The sequence below is a fragment of the Macrobrachium rosenbergii genome, chromosome 3, assembly GCF_040412425.1.
Source record: "Macrobrachium rosenbergii isolate ZJJX-2024 chromosome 3, ASM4041242v1, whole genome shotgun sequence".
NCBI classification, from domain to species: domain Eukaryota; kingdom Metazoa; phylum Arthropoda; class Malacostraca; order Decapoda; family Palaemonidae; genus Macrobrachium; species Macrobrachium rosenbergii.
Window position 1 is genome coordinate 30220703 of NC_089743.1, and position 26903 is coordinate 30247605.

At 39.1% G+C, this 26903-nt stretch overlaps 1 protein-coding gene across 2 annotated transcripts in view; it reads left to right on the forward strand.

The window, feature by feature from the left end:
- The first annotated feature begins 11234 nt into the window (after positions 1-11234).
- LOC136853941 (TAF6-like RNA polymerase II p300/CBP-associated factor-associated factor 65 kDa subunit 6L) overlaps positions 11235-26903 on the forward strand; it is a 52361-nt gene continuing 36692 nt past the window's right edge. Inside the window, exons 1-4 of one of the 2 annotated variants that reach the window (XM_067129840.1) lie at positions 11235-11536; positions 17591-17758; positions 17990-18087; positions 23020-23159. In XM_067129840.1, the coding sequence (XP_066985941.1) occupies positions 11513-11536; positions 17591-17758; positions 17990-18087; positions 23020-23159 (430 nt within the window). In that variant the 5' untranslated portion in view covers positions 11235-11512. The remainder of the gene's footprint in view (positions 11537-17590; positions 17759-17989; positions 18088-23019; positions 23160-26903) is intronic. The other variant, XM_067129848.1, reaches the window with a different exon arrangement.

Sequence of the window (26903 nt, forward strand, 5' to 3'; positions counted from 1 at the left end):
ACTCCTTAATACCTGTCGACCCAGTGAGAGCGGAATAGCGCTCATTGGCTACTGAGGAAGGCTTCAGCCAATCAGCGTTTTCCTTCCGCCAGAGATTTTCTTTCTTCATTTACCTTTACGTGGAGACGTACGACAGAGGTGTCGCGGAACTTCCTCAGCTTATGACAGATCCATTTCCTTGTTCTAAATTGATTGCTATGAGGCACAAGCAGAAGATAAGATTTTGATTTCTGCACCGATACAGGAGATTCGAGTAAACTTGCAGTTTTTCTGCACGTTTTAAGAAGAAACAGTGCGGGTCCTGTATGAGGTACCAACGATGATAGAGGTCAGATGTAGCAAAAGCGTTGTCCAGTTCCCAAAGAGTCCTGTATGGGCTGCTCTAGTATGTCTAAAATGTGTATGCAATATACGCACGATCGCTGGCGCGCGCGCGCACACACTTATAAGCAGGTAGGTTCATATGTCAGCTGTTGTCTAAAGATTACAACAAACCCATTCCTTCATATTTTCCTTCATTATATAACTTTTTGTAATTATTTTGTTTCTTTGTACCGGTCTATATTTCTTGTTTGTCATTCTTGTGAAAATTAATTGTACATTTCTGTAAGTATCACATTTCATCACTGCACCTCTGAGTTGTCAACAATAACAGATGATGTTAATTAGTTGATCTTGGTAACTGTCTCCCCCACTAAGCCATTACCGAACAAGTTGCGAAACAAGAAGATACAACAGCTCTCTTATTGCACTGCAGAAATGTCATCATGTGATGAGCATGCTTCCCCTTCAGTAATCTTTATAAAGTTACTTAGATTTTTAGATTTAATCTAAGTAAACACAGTCCTGTGTAATGAGGAATATCGCGTTTATTCAGAAAGTTTAATTCAGTCAACATTACCTTTAAAAGTTTCAATAGTACCACTGGGAAAAATTCAGTGGTACTGACACTCATCATTCGGAACAAAAGAAAACTATTTTTTCCTTGTGCTGGTGAAAACGTTCATTCAGTGTTATTAGAAAATTATAAAATGCACAATGCTATTGGGGAATGCTTCACATGATGCAGTTAAAAATCTTTCATTCCCATGAAAACATTTTCCATTCAGTGCAAGAAACATGTTTATTCCAGTGCACATTTTATGCTAGTGGAAACATTTTCTGTTTCCTAAGTAAAACTGCCCCCCGATTCTACAGAAAAATTATTTAACAGTTGAAACTTTCAGCATAGGGCCCTTAAACCATGCCATTTAGCTGTACCGAAGACTTGTACTGTATGCTACTGGCACTTTACGCCAGCACTGAATATCAGACTTAATGCAGTCCTATCGAGTGTTCAACTGAATGCTGCCCGTAAGATCTGTTTATATTGGGCTGATAGAACTAGATCCCAATTAACTTTGTTACATTATTTGTATACTAGCCAGGAACAGTTCGAAACTCGGACATTATCTGCCATAGCTCTCCGAAACTTCATTGGGCTGCTTGTGTGAAGAGCATTCTTAATTAATCCTTCACCAAACTAAAGTTTAGTTTACGCTGTAAGATTGGGAGGGAATGCCTTCTCATCCAATTGATGCCAGTATTTATATCTAATTGATCCAAGGAACTTACTAATATAAAACTAATTGCCTTCTGTTTCCTTACAAAGCGCATACATTGAATAAAGTAACACGTACATGCCTGTACGTATGTAAATATCTGTACCAATATATACTGATAATGATTTCATTCAAAATCTTCATTTTTCTTGAAATTTATGGATACTTTTCAGATTTTATTTTTATGATAATTTGTTGTAATGAGCAAAATTATGTCCTTCATTTCAGCTTTGTTATATTACCGGTACGTTACATAATATTTCAAGGAGCCATTCAGATAAATGGAAACTGAACTTATCCTTTCATATTCTAATTAGAATCCGGATTTGCAGAGATTTCCAGATTTTTTTGCCCAGATCCACAGATGTTGGCTGCAAGAGCTTGGCAAAGACGTCCTTATTTCAGTCAGTCAGACGTAAGTTTTAGGTAACAGGATGAGAAATTTAATAGATGGATGGGCCTTGGAGAAAATACCCGCAAATGTGATGAACTAGAAAATTATTAGTAAATGTCAACAAAACGAATGGTTAGAATAGGAAATACATGGCGGTATTGCATGAAAACGGAATTATTGTAATTCTGACAGGATCCCTTTACAAAATAATATACTGATAGGGCATTTGGTTTCAGAGATCTATATGAGTTGGAAAAAAACTGATGAGATTTAAAATCCCATAACAAATTTCTTGTTTTTACATGTTCACGTGTCAGAACATTCGTATAAAGTTCTTCCAAATACTGCTCATGATAGGACTCATATTGTTTCAGTTCTGATCCTAAATACTTATAGAAAATTACATTGCTCCAGATCGCTAGCATGACTTTGGAAGTTGTCTGTGTGCATATGCTCTTCATCAAACTTGTGAACTGATTTTAAGGACATAGGTCCTTATTCATGAAAGAGAAATTAGAGGCTCTAAAAATAAGTTGAATAGTAATTTAGCAAAGCAGTAGCTTTAGAGGTTGATCTTTGTTTGATTAGCCTTTAAATCGTACTTGATGGAATTTTTTATATGGTAAAGTACGTACGATCTGTAATAACCAGTCACTGAAATTCTAAGAAATTCCATGTAGCTTAGCGTGACACTATTTGTATGAGTGTTCGCAAAAATGTGCTATAATTTCAGTTTTGCCCATGAAGTCTTCAGTTAAGAACATTTCATTCTTTGACCAGTTTTCAGGCACGGACATTCAGACCCGAGGCCAAGACATGGGAAAACATTCTGACACATTCACTGTAGGGGCCAGCTTTCAGATTCGGGCAACTAAAGTAGAAAAATGTTGCAAATCATCATAAGTCAATCTGGCTAGTTTGAAAGTGACGAACATCCTGTGACCATTCCCTCGACTAAAGATAAGCTGTAAAGGCGGGTTTACACGGAGCATTTTACCCTCCCGGCAATGGCCGGCTAGTTCCAGCCACCCGGTATTGCAGGCAGGTTTTAACCAAAAGTGTTTACACGGTCGACAGAAGTATTGCCGGGAGTTGCCGCTGCATCAAAACATAAACAATCAAGATGGATCCCTCCTCCGACGAAGAAGTGGCTGCAACAGCTATTGTTTTACTGAAATGGAAGAAAAAGCTAATGAAGAAACGATTGTGGACACGTCCGTGGCTGGCGAGAAGGCAGGAAGGAAGTGTGTACTACAAACTTTTGCGAGAGCTGAGCTTAGAGGACCCAGACACGATGAGGAAGTGGATACGCCTTAGCAAAGAAGAGTATTTAAAGCTGCTACAGCTAGTGACTCCTAATACTAATGTTTGTGCAGAGATCTTAGTTCAGTATAACAAAAGTTATCTTGACCACTGTTTAGGCGTTAGAGCTGAATCATGTTTCAAAATTTGTAGGCCTCTCAGGCATAATGTGCTATACCAGTTTTGTAAAACGAGTTGCTGTAGGAGAAAAAGCTCGTGCTGGCATAAGACCAATTTGATCTAAAACAACGCAGTTTTGTCGATAATAAAACTTAGTTCCGTAGTCCTTCTAGATGAAGTTTTTTACTTTAGGTTGGATAGATTTTAGGGCTAAAGTATTTTTTTGAGTTTTAATTTATCTGCATAGTGTCCCCTCTGATTTTGTATCTATAGTTCTGCTTTGTTTGTTAATTAGTGAATTTCTTTGTGAACTTCTCCATCAGGTTCATCTTTGTCATCACTCTCAGTACTTGCTCTTCCATTAAGTTTTCAGGTTTTGCAATCACGCTAGCTGACCAACCAGGTGCAGCCCGGGAAAACTCTGAATCACAGCCGAAAAACTTTCTCTCTCTCTCTCTCTCTCTCTCTCTCTCTCTCTCTCTCTCTCTCTCTCTCTCTCTCTCTCTCCCCTGTTAACATAGTTGCTTCAGTTACATTGCCAAGTATTTTTGACATTTTATATTTCTCCCCTTCTCACCCACCATTCCTATCAGGGCTGAACTTGGACTTAAAGGGCATCGGGAGTGTTGTAAAGAAGGCATTGAGTGACATACTGGCTGGGTGTTGTCTAGTTTGTTGGTGGTTCCTTACTGAATGAATGTACAGAATCTTCGAAGTTGTTATTGGCTAGTGTGAGCGGCAGTGTAGTTTCTACACACAGACAAGGCAAAACAGAGATTATGTTTCGGACAACTGTGCTTGTTGACAGACAAACAGATGGCGATTGTGAGAGACACAATAAACGTACAATGATAAAACATATATCAATGGAAAGGCCAGGAAATTCCACATATGGACATTTGCATGAGATTTGAGACAGATTAATGAATACAATGAAGTAGCATAATATATGTGAAATGGTGAGACGTTTGGCGTCTTCACAAACAGAAACATACATACAGTTTGATACAGAAGATTTGGTGGAACATTATGAGTACATGATCGGAATGCTTGCATGGCAATGCAAGTAGTGGTGATTGTACATGAGTCAAGACGCCAATGGTTAGAGAAAAATAGACAGGAATATTGTATGGTAGAAGTTGCGTTCCTTCAAGCAATCACCGCTGATGCACGGGAGGGAGAGAGAGAGAAAGTGGGATGCTTGTTGTCCTGTTTTGTCCGATGGGTGATTCACACACCCCTGTGCCCATAGGACCGCCATGCGACCCCTTACAATACCACCCCCCCCCCCAGCAAGGCCCGGATAGCAGAAATCGTCCTGCTGACCATTTGAATGGGCGCAAAGGGCTTGGGCTTTGGGCAGGCGGCAGGCTGAAGGGCAGCGCCAGCCGGCAGGAACTCAAGGAGGACGGCAGCAGGTTGAAGGATGACGTCAGCTGATCCTTCGGAAGCCAGCTCGAGGGGGACAGCAGTAGGCTGAAGGATAATGTCGGCTGATCCTTCGGTAGCCAGCTCGAGGAGGACGGCAGCAGGCTGAAGGATGACGTTGGACGTCTACTGAAGGCTCAGGAACGACAGAAGGCTGAGTCAAGGAGGCAGCAAAGGGTTCGATGGCGCGTGGGTCGTCATCGTGGGTCGTACATCTACCATCGGCTCCTTCGGGTCACTCCAGGGTCACCAGTGAAAGGAGGGCATTGAGTGACATACTGGCTGGGTGTTGTCTAGTTTGTTGGTGGTTCCTTACTGATTGAATGTACAGAATCTTCGAAGTTGTTATTGGCTGGTGCGAGCCGCAATGTAGTTTCTACACACAGACAAGGCAAAACAGAGATTATGTTTTGGACATCTGTGCTTGTCGACAGACAAACAGATGGTGATTGTGAGAGACATAATAAACGTACAATGATAGAACATATATCAATGGAAAGGCCAGGAAATTTCACATATGGACATTTGCATGAGATTTGAGACAGATTAATGTATACAATGCAAAGCATAATATATGTGAAATGGTGAGACATTTGGCGTCTTCACAAACAGAAACATACATACAGTTTGATACAGAAGATTCGGTGGAACATTATGAGTACATGATCGGAATGCTTGCATGGCAATGCAAGTAGTGGTGATTGTGCATGAATCGAGACAACAATGATTAGAGAAAAATAGACAGGAATATTTTATGGTAGAAGTTGCGTTCCTTCGAGTGATCGCTGCTGATGCACAGGAGAGAGAGAGAGAGAGAGAGAGCGGGATGCTTGTTGTCCTGTTTTGTCCGATGGCTGACCCACACACACGTGTGCTCGTAGGACCGCCATGCGGTCCCTTACAGTGTCACTGTTATTTCAGCAACCTTGAAAACTATGGATTATGTATTAATATCTGTCATTTTTTACATTTTATTTTTCATCCTTTCTCACTCCCCTTTCCTATCAGGACTAAACTTGGACTTACAGGGCATCAGGAGTGTCACTATTCATCTCAGCGACCTCAAAAATTATGGATTAGACACTAATATCTGTCATTTTCTGTTATTTTTACATTTCACCCCCTTCCCACCCCCACATCCTTTGGTGCCAATGATGTCCAAGGAGGTTAGATTTATGGAGATTCCCTGACCATAAAAACCCTTCACTAATCCGTGTGGCCAAGTCAGTCAGCACCCACTCCAAGAAAGATTGTCAAAAAGACCTTTGGATAGGATTGGTGCTTATGGAAATAAATGAACTCCTCTTCGTTAATGCTACTAGTAGGACAGTTACTGATACTAGTGGGACAGTTACTGCTACTAGTAAGACAGTTAATGCTACTAGTAGGCAATATACTGCTACAAGTGGAATGGGCACTGCTACTAGTAGGGCAGATACTGCTACTAGTGGGGCAATTACTGCTGCTAGTTGGACAGTTAATGCTACTAGTGGGTATTAGGCCAGTTACTGCTACTAGTGGGGCAGTTACTGCTACTAGTATGGCAGATAATGCTACTGGTAGGACAAATACTGCTACTAGTATGATAGACACTGCTACTAGTGGGACAATTATTGCTACTAGGAGGGCAGTTAATGGTAATAGTGGTGGCAGTTAATGCCTCTAGTTGGATGGTTACTGCTACTAGTAGGGCAGTTAATGCCACTAGTAGGACAGATACTTCTACTAGAGGGGCAGTTACTGCTGCCTGTAGGACAGTTACTGCTACTAGTGGGACAGTTACTGCTACTAGTGGGACAGTTACTGCCACTAGTGGGCAGTTACTGCTACTAGTGGGACATATACTGCTACTAGGGGGGACAGTTACTGCTGCTTGTAGGAGTCTGATATTGCTCTGGTAGGACAGTTACAGCAACTGTTCTACTAGTGTTACTAGTAGAACAGACAATGCTACTAGTGTGACAGTTACTGCTACTAGTAGGGCAGTTAATGCTATTAGTAGGACAGCTGCTTTTTCTATTGACAATAACGACTCCTTTTCTAATTTTACTATTATTACGTAGATTAACCAGACGAGGTCAAAATTCTTAACCCAAAACGAGACCAATGATAAACACATTTCCTTTTTTACATATGTAGTAGATGAAAAAGTACTCCCTGGGTACAGAGCTTTAGAAAATCGAATACCATATAATCACAGAGTCTTAACCATCATCCGAGGGGTGAACTAGACTTTGGTTCACCAGTTAGAGCATAAGTGCAAGTTTCACAAAGCAAAGATTTCTTTAATTTGTACACAATGAACCCAGTTGTATACGCAAAAATAATGCTGGAGCAAAGTGACAGCTAGCGAGAACTAGGAACATATGTGTAATCTTCATTCGATTCACTTGCAGACAGTGCATTACAATTGTTAGCCATTAACCTATTCCTACCCGAAGAAGCATTTATTGCCAGTACAGATGAATTTCCAACATTACAAGTAACCGACATTTTTATGAAGAGTAAATACAAGTGACCCATACAACTTCTCACAATAAAGTCCTGACACTGAGTCACAAACGAGTGAGATCCTATTAATTCAGGAAGTCAGAAATGTCAATACGATTGTCAAATTTAACTTCACTTAATCCGGCTCAGGGCATCTCCATAAATCTAGCCTCATTGGTGATATCTTACCCCCACAGTATTCTTTTCCAGATAGTAAGTTATATTGTAAGGGCGACAAATCGCGCCTCTCTTTCCTCGTGTTTCTCTTTTCAGATGTACATTAATCACGTTGTGTATTTTACCTGTCTTTATTTCAGATTCTTTGTGTACCTCATCTTATGTATCATTGTACGGCCTTTCTGCCGATATGTATATCTACCTTTTATATGCCATGTAACAAATGTTGTACGTATTTTTATGCTTGCCAGAAAACACAAATCGTGTGTAGACGCAGCGGGGGGCCTTGGGTCGCCAGCTACCTTTCCGTCCGCTAAATGTAAAACAACAATAATAAAGAGTAAACCGCCAAATGGTACATGGACACCGTAAACCTAAAACCATGCAATATAACCAAAGACATGTTACGGGCCCTAGCAGTCATAATCCATCGGCTAAGGCTAGGATACCAATGCACACAGCAAAGAATAGTAGACAATTCCCAACCATGTAAGTACTGTGAAACAATCCCAGAAGAACCCCTGGAACACTACCTTCTTGACTGTACAGAAACAGAACAGTTAAGAACAAGATATGAAGGAAATGAAAGAACAGCTACCCAAATAACAAAGCACATACTGGCAAACATTCATGAATTTGCAGGCTTCCTATGCTCCTACCCACCACCACGGTAACTCTTAAAGAATCCTTACCTCTAACCACCCGCTCTCCTTCCCAATTCTTAAGTAAGACACAACAGACCCGACCCAGACAGCAAATCAAAAGCCATTCTATCTCATCTCTAACTGCTGACTCTTTTAGAAATCACTCTCTCCCCTATCAAAATCACCTTTCATCCACCACAATCAACACCCAACAAATGCACAAAACACACACAAGAATTAGGACCGGACAAGGAATATGGCTTTAGATCATCATGAGCTAGCATACTAGCTACCTGTGCCTACTACTCAAATTCTTCTTTTTCCCAATCTGTTGGCCTCTCCCACTAGCCAACACTCACTGCTATCATACTTTTATCCTCATCTGATGGGTACCTTGGGTTTTCAAAGAGGTTGCAACCTTGCCTGTTTAATCTTTTCACTTCAAAATCACCCCCACCAAAATCACTTTCATGTATCATAATAAAGTTTTCATCTAACCTACCCATCTCACAGACTCATCATCAACATAGTTACGGGCTGCTCTAGGAGCAAGAGCCCGTGCTGGCACAAGGCCACCTAAATTTGAAACAACAATAACATAATAAAGAATCAGTCTTTCACTCCTGACTTTTCTTGAAGCCTCATAATATGTATACCAAATTTGGTTGAAATTGCTCAATGCGTTTCAGTTATGCTGGAACATACACAAACATACATACACACACATACATATATATATATATCTATAATTTATATATATATATATATATATATATAAATATAAATAGATAAATAGATAGATTACAGTTAAGCCGGAGATACTTTAGTATCTTGATATGATCATCACAGGTATCACACGAAAATGAGCATTTTTTATGATATTCCTCGTCACATTCACATTCTGCCAAATCTTTTACCTTTTCTTCTTTTGGCTCTACAAGAAGGGCAAATCAAGGTTCCCCTTTACTATCCATGATTGTATCATCTGCACACTTTTTTTTCCAAACTACTGTTTTTTTTGTTTTTTGTACATCACAGCGAGTTTCTCTCTCTCTCTCTCTCTCTCTCTCTCTCTCTCTCTCTCTCTCTCTCTCTCTCACACACACGAACCAGCCTTGTTACGTTTAGATTGCTGCAGAATTCAGAAAGCACCTAGATTAACAACCCCATATCGAGTCAGCTGGCCTGGAATTTATGAAATTTATTTTGTCCCTTGGTGGTAAACCAGTCTTCGACAGAATGAATGGATATAGATTAAAAACCAGCATGCAATAAAAATACGACGCTCAGATTATTTTACAAAGATGCTAAAGAATTTAAATATGTGAAAAATTGTTGGTACTGGATTTACTTATTACATACAGCAATGCCACAATATACTAAGTTTTCTAGGAAACTTCATGGCAAACAAAGGATTAGGCTACCTGTGTTACTGACGATGTAAAGGCCGATCGGAGGGCTTTGGAGTAATACTAAAGTGTGACCGACCTGTAGTGGCATAGTGCCGTCAGTGCGCCTCACGTGGTGCATTGTAGGTTCTTTGCAGCGTTCCTTCGGTCCCCAGCAGCAACCTCTTAAATCCCTTTTGCTGTACCTACGTTTATATTCTCTTTCTTCCACCTGACTTTCCACCATCTCTAATAATTGTTTCATAGTGCAACTGCGAGGTTTTCCTCCAGTTACACCTTTTAAACTGCCAATTTCCCTTTCAGCGCTGAATGACCTCATAGGTCCCAGCGCTTGGCCTTCGACCTAAATTCTGTATTCTAATCTATTCTAAATTGTGAATATGAAAAATTACATTTTGGAAGTAACTCGCTTCATATTAGCCGCTAAGACTTAGCTTACCGTTATAAAAACTACTTAAGCCTATTCAGATGATAGATTAGTATTTGGTTTATCATATTACTTTTATTTAGGTTCTGCTCTACCGAAGCGCTCTTCGATACCCGCAAACTCATCTTGTCATATATACAGTATTGCAGAGACATTCTTAGATTTATACAACGTGCTTCATCTTCATCATCTTCATTGTCAAATCAACACTCATAACACTCGGGGAATAATGTCATCAAATTTTACTGGAAAAACAATGCGTTCAGTCTTCCTGGGTACAGTTGAGAGAAAGAGGTGAACCGTGTTAAACGATACAGGTTGTACAAGTGCAGTTGTATTCAGAATTTTAGTAACTGAGGGCCAAGTTATTAATATACAGTCTTGTATTGCACATTTAAAGGTCCTAAAACCAACATTCGAGTTGTATCATGGCCAAAGTAACTTGAAACCATCTGTAGCTAATTTAATGTTTACTATCCGTTGGCTATAATTGTAAACAGCAGGTCCTTCAAATATTTTGGACACCTAGTCTCAATGGCTTGAAGAGTTATTACACGTTTTAAAATGTATTCTAGATTTGAGAGGCAACCAGCGTAACTCGGCCAACGCATTAATGGCAATCCTGTCCCGAGGTGGCATTCCTTTTGTTAATCGTAGGCTACTGCTCTGTTCAGTACATTTTGCAGGTTCTCAAGTTGCATCTTACGTAGATTACGATAGATGGAGTTGCAATACTCCAATCAGTTTATGACGTAATTATTTGTTATTCTGTAATCTTCCCACGCATAATCAGTCTCTATCCTTTGCCGTTGTCCTCTTTTTTGTCTTTTTTCTCTCCAGTCTGTCTCAGCATTGAACCAAGGTAATCTGTCCTTATTAATTATGCTTATTTCCCGTAATGGACACACTTTCATATTCATTTTTATTCACCAGATTGTAAACAACCTTAAATTTTCATAGAGCCAGGTTACCTAGACCACAGAGGATATGTAATGTCTAGTTACGTCTGGATCGCTTCATTTAAGAAAAACATGCCGAAATAATTCGATCTTATTTCATGATCACATTGTATTTTATTATGTACCGGAGAGATGGTAGTTGTTCCTTCCACACTGATATCTAATACATTGTTATTTTTAATTCACATAAAACTAGCGTTCACAGTTATAAAAAAATTATCATGAAGCCGATTAGCATTCTAATTCATGCATTAAATAAAAATTTTAAATAATTATTAGGGTACAGGGTTTAGGGTTTAATTATCAATGCTACGCTACAAGTGTTCGAAGCCTTGCATTGATATCTATATAGTGACAAGAAACTCAATGAATTTTGTTTAGCAAAATTTTGTTTGAAGATAATTGGTTTCCATTTTTAATTTTATATATTTTGATTTGTGCCATATATAATAACAATAACTGCAGTTTAGTTTAGTGTTCAATTCAAGGTCAGATTACAGTATCATATGTTGACAGCTCAGACGGTCGAATGTTTGTTGTTGTTTGAAGAATGTAAAGGCGATGGTCGACCGCGGTGAGAATCGCGTGAGTATTTTGTTGTATACCCATTTCGAAATCTGTTCATATCATATAACAACAAGGAAATTTGACATGCATGCTGATTACAAGTTAGGTAAACTCCCTAGGTTATCCATTTCCAACTATAGGCCTACGCCTAGGCTAGTTGAAGCTAGCCACTCCTGCCGCTGCTTAGCCATCTCGCCCCTCTCAGTATCCTATCGCGTACAGCCTCAGGGGCAGGAACAGCAATTATTTGCAGTTTGACCTCATTTTAAAACGAGTAAAGTGTGGTAGGAATAAAAGTTCGTTTCCGGTCCAAACTCCAATTCCACGTGAGGGCTAGTACTAGGGTAAATGATCAGGGTTGCGACACGGGTGGCAGAATTTTCACTTTTCACTTAATATGTAATTGGAGAAATAACAAAAAAATTAAACCTTCAAGAAAACCTTTCAAAAGATTGAAGCTTCATTGACAAAATGAGCTATAGGAAACTGCCATACGAACTACAATAAGCATGTGAAGTCTTCGTAAAATAGGGCAAACGCTTTGAGCGTGAGACACTGCGAGGGTAGTGTGGACGACCGAGGGCTGGGGTAGTTTACAGAACGACGGACGCGCCTATAACTCATTAACAACGACTCCAAGTGAAAAAATTGCATAGAATAAATGTTGCTCAGCGGGCCAGATTCTACCCAAAAAGTAACTTACTTGACCAGTTTGCTTGATTTTCCCCAACGACAATTTTTTCATGGGAATGTAACTTTTTCTAAGTACCAAGCGTGAACGGTGTCACAGAGCATCGCTCTCCCTTAGTTCTTCAGATGGCCGAAGTGCAGCGCTCCTCTCAACCCGTAGTTCGTAAGGCTGCTGCCGTATGTCGCCCCGGCCTGACCGCGGGAAATTTAATTCCATCCAATCATATCCCAGGCTGACCCAGGTCATGCCCTAGGGCTTACGGATTAAATACTTTGAACCAATCACAGTGTGTTCAATGGATATGATTCATAGGCTTAGGCCAACACCAGAATCACGTGTTCTTTCTTTCTCGAACCGGCGCGATGGAAAGTCACGATTGCAGTTTGTTTCCAAAGGTCGACACCGATACTGTTACCTACATGGTCAAACAGCAGCGACTTTGAATAAGGTAAGCACAGCATTTACCTGCCTTTTTACATTTGTTTTGTTGCTAGGTTAGGTAGGGTTTTGGAACTGACCCTGGTGTGCAGTTTATTGTTTTTTGAAACCTGTGGCTACAGTGAATACAGATATTACCGTTTGCCAGAGCATACGAGCTTGCCAAGAATCTTTAAAAATGCGGATAAGGCGCGCAGCGCCGTTCCGCCACCCCCATCTGAGAGCAGATGTTAAAAAAATCACCGTTAAAAATTTACACCCGTTCTAATATAGGTAGGGAGTTAGGGAATAGCCTAACCGATGTTTCTTATGTAGGCTACAGGTAGCCTAGGCTAGCGATTTTCGTCCGCCCTAATGTAGGTAAAGTCAGCCTCACACATGCAGTGTAGTGGGACAGCCTTATGTACGTAGTTTAGTGGGTCAGCATCACGTATGCACTTAGCGGGTCAGCCTCACGGTAGTAGCCTAGCGGGACAGCCTTTTGTATGCAGACTAGCGGGTCAAAAACTAGCGAATTATGTAAATTACGGCCAGCAGGAATCCCGAATTTTGCCTCTGGAGTTTAGCGGGTCAGCCTTATGTTTGTTGCATAGCGGGATAACCATTTGTATGCACTTTAGCGGGTCAACCTTATGTTTGTTGCATAGCGGGACAATCGTTTGTATGCAGACTAGCGGGTCAGAAACTAGCGAATTTTTTACGTTACAGCCGCCACAAATCCCAGCTTTAGCTTCTCCCCACCCAAAACCCCGGTTCCCAACATGGTCCCCCTTACCGTTTATTACTTTTTCTGTTGCTTTCCCTTTGGGAAACACCACCAAAAACACGCTTTTCATTACCGCCATGAAGCAAAACGGGAGCTACTTAAAAAGGGCGCGTTTTCTATGGCGATTTTTTGGCGCCAAAAGTGGTGTCCCATGGACTTTCACAGGCTCCGAGGGCTGCACCTGTAGCTAATTAACAATGACTCTAAATGAAAAATTTCATAGAATAAATGTTGCTCAGCATGCCAGATTCTACCGAAAAAGTAACTTACTTGACCAATTTGCTTGATTTTCCCGAACGACAATTTTGTCGGTGGAGCGCAACTTTTTCTACCAAGTTGACGTGAATGGTGTCATGCAGCACCGCTCTCCTGTAGTTCTTAAGATGGCCGAAGTGCGGCGCTCCTCTCACCCCGAAGTTCCTAAGACTGCTGCCGCATGTCGCCCCGACCTGACCGTGGGAAATTTAATTCCGTCCAGTTGTATCTCGGGCTGACCCAGGTCATTCCATAGGGCTTATGGATTAATTACTCTGAACCAATCACAATGTGTTTTATCGATATGATTCATAGGCCCAGGCCATCACCAGAATCACACGTTCTTTCTTCTCAAACCGGCACGATGGAAAGTCACGACTTGATTTTGTTCCCGAAAGTCAACACCGTGAGAGATTTCAATTCGTACACAGACGTGTATATTCCCAGGGTCCTCGAGTTCCTACAGAACACCAGGGAATTCACTAAGTGGTTGTACCAGCAAGGATTGCTAGGCGACTTTTCCGGGTTGTGTAGTGAATGCAAAGCAGGAAACCGCCGTTTCGTTAAAGATGGTGTCCACCCAGCCACTGGACACCCAGTGTACATGTGGCGATGCGTGAACCGTCGGTGCAGAAAGAAGGTATCAGTACGGCAAAGGTCCTTCTTTGAAAACTAAAATGTCTCTGCAGGCAATAATTGTGCTTGTGTTTTGTTTTTCTAAGAAACTGCCACAATACGTGTTGCGATCCTTTGTTGTGCCACTATCGTCACACACAACTGTTGATTGGTACAACCTCTGCAGAGACATTTGCTGCGAAGTACTGCTGGCTGATAACAAGAAAATTGGTGGTCCTGGTCATATTGTTGAGATTGACGAAAGTAAATTTGGGAAACAAGCACAACCGTGGCCATAAGGTTGATGGAGCTTGGTTGTTCGGTGGCATTGACCGACAGACCGTGAAGCGTTTTTCCAGGTGGTTCCAGACCGTTCAGCTGAAACTCTGCTCCTGGTGTTGCTGGACAACATACTTCCAGAAACTACGATCATATCTGATTGCTGGAAGGCGTACAGCAACGTCCGGGATCATTATTTCACGCACAGCACTGTGAACCACAGTGTCAACTTTGTTATTCCTGACGACCCGAGTGTACACACGAACACTATAGAGTCGCAGTGGTGCGTTCTCAAACGGAGCATGCTACCAAGACATGGTACACAAAAACCACTTTACCAAAGTTACTTTTCTACATGCTGTGTCCAGAATCGATGTCTAGAAGGTGTTCCGTGCCCAATTCGGGCGTTTCTGGATTTAGTTAAGAGCGTCTATCCGCTCGAGCCGCCCGACATCCCCGTCTCTGATTTACTTTCCCGACCGTCTAGTAAGACCCAGACCGAGTAATTCCCACTCACCTGTTCGGCAGCCAGCAGTTGCAAAGAAGCCCAGGATAGTAGGGCTTACGAAGCCAATACTGTTACCTACATGGTCGGACAGCAGCAACTTTGAGTAAGGTAAGCAGAGCATTTACCTGCCTTTTTACATTTGTTTTGTTACTAGGATAGATTATGTTTTGGAACAGACCCTAGTATGCAGTTTGTCATTTTTTTTTAACCCCTGTGGCTACACTGAATACAGATATTACCTCTTGCCAGAACATATGAGCTTGCCAAGAATCTTTCAAAATGCGGATAAGGCGCGAAGCACCGTTTCGCTACTCCAAACTGAAAGCAGATATGTTAAAAAAATCACCGTTACAAAATTAAGACCCGTTCTAATGTAGGTAGGGAGGTAGGGAATAGCTTAACCGATGTTTCTTATGTAGGCTACAAGTAGCCTAAACTAGCGGTTTCCGTCTGCTCTAATGTAGGTAGAGAATAGCCTAACCATGGTTCTTATAGGCTACAAGTACCCTAGGCTAGCGGTTTCCGTAGGTGCATCAGGGCCTACTGTAAGGAAGTGGCTGGACAACATTTTGTGTGCAGAGTACCGAGTCAGCCTCACGTATGTAGTGTAGTGGGTCAGCCTCATGAGTAGTTTAGCGGGTCAGCATCACGTATGTAGTTTAGCGGGTCAGCATCACGTATGTAGTTTAGCGGGTCAGCCTTATGTATGTAGCCTAGTGGGACAACCTTTTGTATGCAGAGTAGTTGGTCATAAACTAGCGAATTTTGCTTTCCCCCCCACCCAAAACCCCCGGTTCCCAACAGGGTCTCCCTTACCATTTAGTAGTTTTCCAGTTGCTTTTTCTTTTGGCAACACCGACAAAAGCATGTTTTTTATTACCATTTTGAAGCACAGAGGGAGCAATTTTTTTCATCGCGTTTTCTATAGCGCATTTTTGGCGCCGAAAGGGTGGTCCCACGGTCATTCACAGGCTCCCACTGCGACATTCGTCTGCTGCTCGGACACTTCCAGAAAATGCATTCGAACATGCCCTCATCAGCATCAGTGAGACTTATGCCCCTCTACACAACATGCCGAGACTTCCACGTTCCTATCAAAGTAACAGTTTTCTCCTAAATTACGAAATATTGGCATATTTCTGATTAAACAGAGGTTCATTAAGATTGAGCCATGCGCAGTGCTAACTTACCGGCCATGACGCTCTCGAAACCTTTACTTTAAACACTTCAAAAGTGGACGAGTGATGCCATCTTGATATTTGCCGAGTCACTTGTTTAAACAAACTGCCCATTTCCTGTGTTAAATCTGCAAAATAATTGTACCCCTACACACTGACACCGTTTCCTTGACATCAGTGGTAAACGCTGGCGTTTGTTCCGACACGATAAACAAACCGTCAGTCCTTTACATTAGGAATTACTTTCAGCGAAGGCTGGAAACGGCCGTTGAACTTTCGAACAAGATTGTTAGGCAGTTAACTACGTCCGGGAGGTGGGAGTACTGCCTGCCCGGATGTAAACATTCCAGTTTGCTTTACGCCGTCTAGCATTATTTATTACGAGTAATTATGAAAAATGTCAATATATGTGTATATATATATATATATATATATATATATATATATATATATATATATATATATATATACACACACACTACGCATTGGACGCCTTAGTTCGGCCGGAATTTATGCATGCATAGATAATTTTTTGTCGCCTTTTTGTGCATCTGTAAATAACTTCAATGTGCATGTATTATATATCATTCGAATGGCCATTCTTTGCACTTTATCGTGCTGAAAGTGGGCAGGGCTTCCCCCCTGCCGTTGGTAACTAACTATACCTTGTTTGAAAGTTAATGGCCATTCAAATTTGCATTCGCAAGCAATATCCTGTGTAAAGACCTTCAGGTTTGTATGTTAGGGAAAAATACAAATTAATTTAAAAATTTGTAGTTTTCATGAAGAATTGATTTATATGTGAGATGAGTGAATGAAATTCAATGAAATTTTTTAATCATTTTATATTCGTACTGAAAGTACTAATTCTATATTATGACAAAATTACTGTCATTTTACTTCTTTTTCCATAGATTTAAAATTTTTTTAAATTTATACATAAATTACTTGAGCTTAGAGACAGTTTTTTTGGTTCCTTTATTTGTAATCTATTATGTATTAGTTGAAAAATACCTTGTAAAAATTTCAATTGAATCCCTTGAGCCAAACTTTGAAATTTCAAATTATAATGAGTCCTGGAACATCTCTGAAAATTGAGATGGATGCACAGGTAGACTGCCATAAAGTGAGGGGTTTGTACTGTATACATCAGTATTCAAATGTTATGATTTGTTAGAAAAACCAAAGCAACAGGGCAATAATAGAAGTTTGAATTTAATTTTAGTACTGTATAATTATATACATCTATTATAAGTATAAATGAGACTATGCATAGTATAGATGGGACTGTGTGGTAGTAGATGGAATAAATCATATTCATTATGTTATTCACTACTTTCAGACCTACATGCTTTTTGATATCCTGCAGAATGATGAGAAACGATGTGCTCAGATTGCAGTGGAAAGCATCATTACCTGGGGGGAAAGTGTGGGTATAGTTGATCTTTCCCAGGAGGTTGCCAGGGGAATAGCTGCTGATGCTACATACAGGTTACGTCAGTCATTAAATGTATGTATTTTCGTACTAATGCTATGTTTATGTAGTCAAATAATTTTTTTATTAATGTCTATGGCTTTTAGGCTAGTAATTGTAATTTATGAAATGGTGGTGGGTCAATTATTTTAATTTTATACAGCATTCTGTATATCATCTTTTTTCTGTTGTACCTTGAATAATTGCAACCTGCCAGTTTTTTACAAACTTTGCACTGTACATATTGTATTTTTATTTTTGCGTCAGGTATGTGGCCAGTTTTTAAGACACAGCAAACGTCGAAGACTCACACCAGATGATGTCAACCGTGCTTTAAAATGGATGGATGTTCAGGCAGTTGCAGGGTATGTTATAACTTAACATGTTATGAGTATCAGGAGCAGTAAATTTTGGTATATACTGTATTGTGTACTCATGTATTTTTGTAAGATCACCTCGAGACCCATGCTGTCCGTGTATCTATGGTTCACTTATTTTATAACCAGACCTCTAAGCTATCTACATTTCAGTGTTCAATATAATAATGATTTCTGTGCTGGTTTTTTGGTATAACAACAAAGGTGGCTTATCTTTGCAGGCTTGGTGTCATAAATAAGTTAACTTTCTGCTGACAGTACTTCACTCTATTATTTAATAACATACAATCAGGCCAGGCTATATGATTGGGTTTTTCCTATCATGACAAATGATTAAGGAAAATATGCAAAACCCCCTGGTTTTGTGTTCTCACAATTCACAGACTCAGCGATTCATGGGATTTTCTGTGAAACCTGTCTATAAATTATTCGTGGGAAAACTCACCCATTCGCAGATTTTTTTGTAGAGCAATATTCTGTATTTTCATATTTTCGTGACTAAATACAGTACTGTACTATAAATATATATACTTTTTTAAAAATTATTTACAGTACTAATTTTCCAATTAATTAATACTGTACGGTATTAAGTTTAATAAGATCAAACAATATTAAATAATAAAAATAATAATTCTCTCTCTCTCTCTCTCTCTCTCTCTCTCTCTCTCTCTCTCTCTCTCTCTCTCTCTCTACTGAGGTGAGAGAATTTAATGCATGTTATATGTATGTTTATTTGTTTTGTATGATAAATAAATGATTTACTAATTTTCAGATATTAATATTAGTGTAAACACAGGAAAATATCAATTCATTAAAGAAAATATAGGGAATTTGTAAGATTTTAGTTCAATCCCTGATTTTTTCTGTATCCAACTTAGGGGGAGGGATTAAGGCGTAACTGTCATCATAAAAAAAAGGGTTAGCACCTGGCCAAAGACTCTCTCTCTCTCTCTCTCTCTCTCTCTCTCTCTCTCTGAGAGAGATTTTTTATGCATATGTAACATGTTTATTTGTTATACTGCAGTTTTATAGACAAATGTGGTGTTACATTGTTATTAATTTTTTCATATTTTCCATGCTGTAATTACAACATTTATGTATTTCTGTAGTAAATTTTGTAAAATTTTAAAAGAAAACATATTGATTCCCAGTCTTCTCAGAGGCTTTGAGCTAGGGGGGTTGCAATCTATCTGTCATTTATCTTGACATATTGACATATTGACCAGAAGGGAGGAAGTGTTGCCCACTCACTGTCAAATATGTTGCCCACTTGGTGGTCAAAATACCGCTAGGAAAGGATACTGAAAAATCTCTCTCTCTCTCTCTCTCTCTCTCTTCTCTAGAAAGATCTCTCTCTCTCTCTCTCTCTCTCTCTCTCTCTCTCTCTCTCTGTTGATAGAAAGATATATTCTCTCTCTCTCTCTCTCTCTCTCTCTCTCTCTCTCTCTCTCTCTCTCTCTCTCTCTCTCTCTCTCTCTGTGTTTGGCTGGAAGGACTAGAAGTAGTACATATATATTTTTAAGAGTAAAATGTTGAACATGACTTTGAAATGATAATAATATCATTTCAAAGATTATTACAGTAGTAGGATAATAGTTTAAGGTATATATGATGTAGGATGCTAGTTTAAGGTATACAATTTATATTTGAACTTTCTAGATAAGCAGTTATAAGCATTTTTAGAGGGTGGGGCATTAACTATTGGCTGGGGGTTGTGGTACACATCCCCTGCGAATACGGGGTTGAGGGGGGGGCAGTTTACTGCAGTTCAGTAGCATTTAACACATTAGATTTAAGGCTACATTCTATTTCATTGTAATCCACAAACCCTTTTCGTGGATCAGGAGCAACAAAAGGTTGAAATTCAACATAACATATTTTTTTTTTATTTCATCCAGATTAAAGTGTAACTCATATTTGACTATTGTGTTGCTGGGATCATTGTTGTTGACCTTCCTGATGGTCTTGCTCCTTTACAAGATATCCGTGTGGAAACTCCTGTACTGGGTGCTCAGTGACTCTTTAGACACCTACCTCAACTTTGTCCCCTAGCATGGTTGGAGACAATAGTGAGAGGCTTTGTAGGAGCAAGGTGAAGAAACAGAAGTGTTCTTCTACTTCCACCTCATCTTAGAGCTCTATGTTGTCTTCCATCTCTCCCTCTCCACCTTCTTGTAGCTCCATCTATAAACCATGGGAAAAGGAGAAAGGAAGTCTTCTCCTCATAAGAATATATGTAGAGCTTTATGTCTTAACTATTGAAGAGTGAAGCTTTTTTACGAAAGGTGATGGGTACTGTTCAAGCTCAAACGCATCAGGTACAGGCAGAGGGAATAACATGGAAGTTCATGAGTGTGCATATGACCCCTCACTTTCCCAGGAAGAGCAGGACCATGCTTGCAGTTTCTCATTGGAGGTCAGACAGGAAGATTAATTGCTGCCTTTGGTTTCTGATCATCCCTATTTTTTTAAACTGGTTCACAAGGACCACAGTTACATGTGCAACCAGTTACCCATGCTTGATATTGGATTGACCCTTCCTTGTGCACTGTGGTGCTTGCCACATTCATGGTTTCTTGTTTGTTTGCTGTACTGTGTTAGGTCCTTCCAATTTATCTCATGGACGCTTATATGGTAGTGCTATTAATTGCTCCCTTAGGCCATCCATGAAGGTCTGTGCAGTACTCTACAGGCTGTTTTTGCAAAATGCTACTTGTCTTTAATAGCTTTCATCATTGCCATAAATCACATTGCTTATTTTTGAGTGATCTAAAGAAATGGGTTGTTTTGGAAGTTGGCTGGAGCAGAGAAGGAGTTGTCCTGGCAGGTGGAAATGCATTGTAGGGTGGATGGATAGGTGTAGGCAGGTGTTTGACTTTGTTAGAGATTTTTTGTTTCATGTTATTGCACTTATGCTTTTCCACATTTGATTAAAGGATATGCACAATACTGCAACTTGCATAAAGCTGAAGAAAGAAGAGATACTGTACAGTAGAGAACAACTGGGGTATTGCATATGTTAAAGCCTGTAACACACACTCCTTCCCTTTTTTTGTTTTTTATTTTGTGCTATTTTCATTTTTATTTTTATTGTATTTTCTCATTTTTTGTTTTTATGTGTTTGGTTATAATTTTCACAGCTTTAAAAAAAACATTTATAACCCAAAAGAGATACAGTAAATGCACTCAGTAGCCCTTAGTTTGTGGGTATAGTTATGCACATGCACTGGCACATACATTCCTGAGTTGCAGAGGTGGAAAGTTTAGGAAATTTCAGTGACTGAAATTTTAGTTTTCATGAACCTATGTAGGTGGAAGGTCAGTTTTATCTATACACAGGAACAGTAGTTGAATTTAATGATTGGCAATTAGAGCCTACAGTAGGATTCTTTCTTTGTTTAAAAAGAAAAAATAAAGTCCATGGAAAGGCAGAAGAAATATTGTTATTTATATAGTATGGGCTTACAAAAATTCAGGAGATCCTTACACCGTCAAAACATATCGCTTACTTGAGCTTAGGCAATGTATAATCTAGGTTGAAACATTTGGTAAATATACAATGCGATGTTTTTACTGATAAATACAAATACATTATATAAATCACATTTTGATAAGGCACATTTATATTAGTCACATTATGATAATACATGTTTATATTATATTAATAACATTTTGATAAGGAATATTAACTTATTAAAACTTTCAATCAATAACCATACACAATGCAAAAGAGAAAGAGGGGTAAACAAACAAACATACTAGAAAATATTAATAAAATTGCATACGGAACCTAAAGCTTACGTATACAGTTCTCTTATTGCATAGAATACCGACTGGTTGGAGAGCTGGTTCTACTGCAAGCAGTCATTTAATAGTTATGTCAGTGAATGAGGAGTGTCTGTACAAAATAAAATCATCTGATGCAGCCACAGTTTTTAATATTACTGTACAGTATAATTATTAGGATAATAAAGTGAATTACAAGTCTACTGGGAATACCTCCACAATAGAAATTGTTAATGCATCATGTACCTAACACAAGGTGGTGAAGGAAAGGCACAGGAAATCACTAGTCAGGACTGATTGTCACTTGTTAGTCATTAACTACAGGTTTTCTCCACCCATCACTTGCTTCTGATAGTTCCACATAATCAGAACAGTTACACTTCTTGTCATTCTTCTGAAAGAATGATTGCAAAACTGTAGAATACAGTACAAAATCATGTTCAGTGACAGATCACTTTCTAATGTCATTTCATACTGCTTTTAAGCCATCATCATCAACAGGTTTATAATAATAATAGTCATCCCAAGTTTATATACATAATAATGTTCATTATTATGACTTGTAAGACAAGTTTTAAACTACTCGTTGGAATCTTGAACTTTAAGTATTACCACCCAAAAAATAAAACACTGAAGTACTGTTTGTTTACTTGTGCCTTTTAACTTATTCATAAGTTAAATGGATTACTGGGTTGAAGAAGTCGGGTAATAGTTCTCCCCACAGAGTGACTGAGAGAGCTCTGCTCTCCCCAGTGTGATGTTGACAAATTTTTATACTTATGGGAATAAGACTTATATCTCATGTTACAAAAGTTGCTTCAACTTTTACACTTCCAGTAGTGTTTGGGGTAAGGATACCTTTTAAAACAACACAATTTTGCAAACTTGTGGCAAGAACGTTTTACCATGCTCTAGGCCTCATCAATTTGTAGAAATGGATCTTTGGGAAAATTCTGTCAGAATCCTCTGCTTATGCAGTTTATTAAGTTATAAGTACAGTATTTATGAAACTGTAATGTACTGAAAAGACATAATATTTTTACTGTATGAAAAACAAACACTTTCAGCTACTTTTGAGAGGAAGGAATTTTTATGTATTTTTTAATTTATTAACACAATTTCCTTATTTTCCAGGTACACAGGTAGTGAACCTGTTGAATGGTTGGGTGTTGGAGAGGTTGGTGTCCACATTCCAAATGACCCAACTGTTAACCTTGCAAGTACAGCCCTCAGTGGGGATATATTTCACCAACCTGGTAGTCCGTGTGTTAGAGGCAAGTAATTTCAGTTAGTTCAGTTTGCACTGGTTTTCAAAGAACTTATATTTTCATTCTAAAGAATGATGTTCTTTCTATTTCAACCTAAGCCCTAACTGAGTAATTGAAATTTGACATAATTTGCCAGTAAACATAGAAAATAAATCATCAGATTTTTATCAAGGAAATTGGAGCATATTGAAGTACTTGTAACTTAATAAACAATTGTGTACCAACATTAGTTACTGAAAGGGAGATATGACACCACTGTAGTCAGGAGGTAACTGGCTCATTCACAGCTTGTTGGGATTCAGGGCACATCTTAGATTCTTTGTACCTATGCTGGTGCTGAGACTTCACCTCCTGTACAGCAATTCATTCGTCTGATTCTATCAGTAAATATTTACTGCATCCGTTATCTGTCATGGCTAATGGCAAGAGCAAGGCCAGTGATGGTAAGTGTTAAAAAGCGGCAAGCCATCTCAGTGGAAGCTAAAGTGGTAACAATAAAGAAGTTAGAAAGTGGTGAAAAAATGGTTGACACAGCGTGCCATTATAATATGAATCGTCGACCATTGGCACAATTTTAAAGAACAAAGACAAAATTATGGAACACGTGAAAAGTACTGAGCTAATGCAGTCAACAATTATAAATAATAGAAGGGGGAGTGTTGTAGAAGAAATGGAAAAAATTTTGGGTATCTGGGTGGAACACTAGAGGCAAAGATGTGTACCACTTGGCCTCATGCTCATTCAAGAAAAGGCTAAAAGCCTTTTTGATGACTTGAAGGCTAAGGCTGGCGAAAGTGCTAAAGATGAAACATTAGCTGCAAGTCACAGGTGGTTTCTTTGCTTCATAAAACAAGCCAACTTGCATCATATGTCCATAAGTGGTTAGTCAGCGAGCACCGACAAAGCAGCAGCCAAAAAATTTCCCAAGACACTCAAGGAAATAATAACAAGAAATGTACACCCTCAGCAAATTTATAATATAGATGAGACAGGCCTTTTCTGGAAAAAAATGCCAGAAAAAATGTACATCAGCTGTGAAGAGAAGACGATGCCAGGATTTAAGGCAGCAAAGGATAGGCTAACGTTACTGCAGGGTGGCAATTGTTTGGGAGACATGAAGCTAAAACCTCTCCTCACCTATCGTGCAGGAAATCCATGGGCGCTGAAATATATCACAAAAAGTTTTTTACCCATAATCTGGATGTCCAATAAGAAAGCCTACGTGGCTCTTGCTGTATTTAAGGACTGGTTTTTTCATCACTTTATCCCCAGTCAAGCTGTACTGCAGAGAGAATAACATTCCTTTCAATATTCTCTTAATTTTGGATAATGCCCCTGGTCACTTACCTCACTTACAGTAGATGATTTCCATCTGGATGCTCAAGTTGTATATTTACCCCCAACACAACTTCACTCATTCAGCCAGTGGATTAGGGCGTAATAGCAAATTTTAAAAAATAGTACACTCGCCGTACATATAGGCAAGCATTAAAGGAGATAAATGAGTTAGATGTGACCTTATGTGACTTCTGGAAGGGTTACAACATTTAAAATTGTGTAAAGAACATTGATGTTGCAGGGTGTGAAGCAAGTGATATCAACATAAATGAAGTATGGAAGGCCTTATGCCCACAGTTTGCAAATGACTTCAGAGGGGGGTTTAATCAGAAGAGGAGGAGAAGGGAATCCTTAACATCTCTGTGACACATAAGTGAAAAGTTACAGCTTGGCATAGGGGAAGAGGACTTTCAAGAGCTGTTTGACAGTCATTCAGAGGAAATGAGGAATGAGGATTTGATGGAACTGGAAGAAATGCAAAATACAAAAGAACGTGAAGAAGAACAACTTGTTCCTTTAAAGAAGTTTGAAACAAAGTTGATGGCAGAGGAATTTTGTCTTCTAGAAAAAGTGTTGACTATTTTTGAGAACCAGGACCCCAATGTTGAGCGATTTTCAAAAGTAGCAACAACAGTCGATGCTTTCCAGTGTTATCGTATCATGTACAATGAAAAGAAAAGAAAAACAGTGCAAACTTCCATAGACAAATTCTTTAAACCAGTGCCTTCAACCTCAAGAGCCTCTCCACCTCCAATGACTGCTTCCTCCCCAAATGAAGAGGGAAGTAATGAAGAAATCCTTGCCATAGAAACTGAAGAAAACGAAGATGATGTTGACAACCCGCCACCCTTGTATCAATTCCACACCGTCCTCCCCCTCTCATCGTCCATCACGACAAGCCTACGACACAGTTTCAAAGGAAAGAAAACTGTGCATGTACTTTACTGTATTATTATTATAATTTGTTTAATGTTAGGTTTTATATATCATTTGTATTAATAAAATGCTCTATAAAATACAGAAACAGCACTAATATTTGGTCGTAGTATGAAAAAACATAAATAGTACTGTATGTATTGACTTTGTGTATACCAAGTTGAATTTACAAACAAAATTATCTTACAAACATCCGTTCAGAACGTAACTCGTTCGTAAATAGAGGAGTATATACATCGTCAGAAAAACTTAAGAGGGTAGAGTTGTCATGAAATTCCTTGTTTTATATAAGTAACTTACCCAGTAATTACTTAGCTAAGAGTTTCTAACTCGACAGCAGCTTCAGTTTTGGAAATCACGTTAGCAATAGTCTTTGTTTATTTAGGTGACTAACCCCTCCCACTTTCGGGGTAAGAGAGAGAGGAACAACTCGGCCAAGAGCTTCACTTTTGTTTCTGCTGGCTTAACAGCAACACAGTGTTAAGAAAGCAGCTCAGTTTTGGTTTCCTGCTGGAGATCTTACCATTTGGTGACGTATTTTCTGCTGCGGTAGCCTTCAGCTTTCATATTGAATTAGTTGACAGTGTATTTTGCTTATTTTGGACAATTGTTCTCCTATGAGACTTACTTATATTGACTTGTTTCACTAGTAGCTATGTCAGACTCTAGTGCATCGAGTATTAGGTATTGCAGCTAGGGTTATGAAAAAAAAATTTTTCATTCCGTAAAACTTTTTTTGTTCAGTTTTTTCCTTGCATCCAATTTCTCCATTTTGAAGACCTTACTTATAGTTGATATAGACTTATGATGTTGTTTAAGACTCACACCCTCTGTCTAGATTAGAGGAGTCATTGAAGTAAGGATTTTTTTGCTTTCTATTTTAATATGATTTGTCTCTTCTTTTATTGATGTTTATATATTGAGGTAGAACATTTTTCTTTTGCGGGATTGGCTAAGTATAGCCCGAGCAGTTGCGTTGAACTGCAACCAACCCTAACATGACATCACATGGACAGTAATTATTGCGTTCTTTTATTGTCACTTTTGGGGCAAAAACACTTGGCTAACTACCATAGGCTACCGTAGCTTACTGGTAGCCTACCGCAGGCTGTAGCCTATGATTTATTAGTTTTCATCAAAGGAAACCCTTGTACCACCACCAGAAATATGGCATGCCGTAGCGATGCACAAATAGGCTAGTTCTTTTGTTCACTTACCAAGAAAAACCTTCATCATAATATTTACCAACATTAGTAATCAAAAGAAATAAAAAGATAGTAAAGTTTAAAGGCAATTGTGACTGCCAAGTAAACAATGATCACTGCTGTTTTTCGTTGTTTAATGTGTCTGGTCTTCATTGTCACATATAGCATGCCTTATATATTCGTATATCACAAAATCAAAACCATCTTCTATATTCTGTATATAGAAATGGATGTATGTATGTATGTGTGTCTGTCTATGTATGTTCCACAT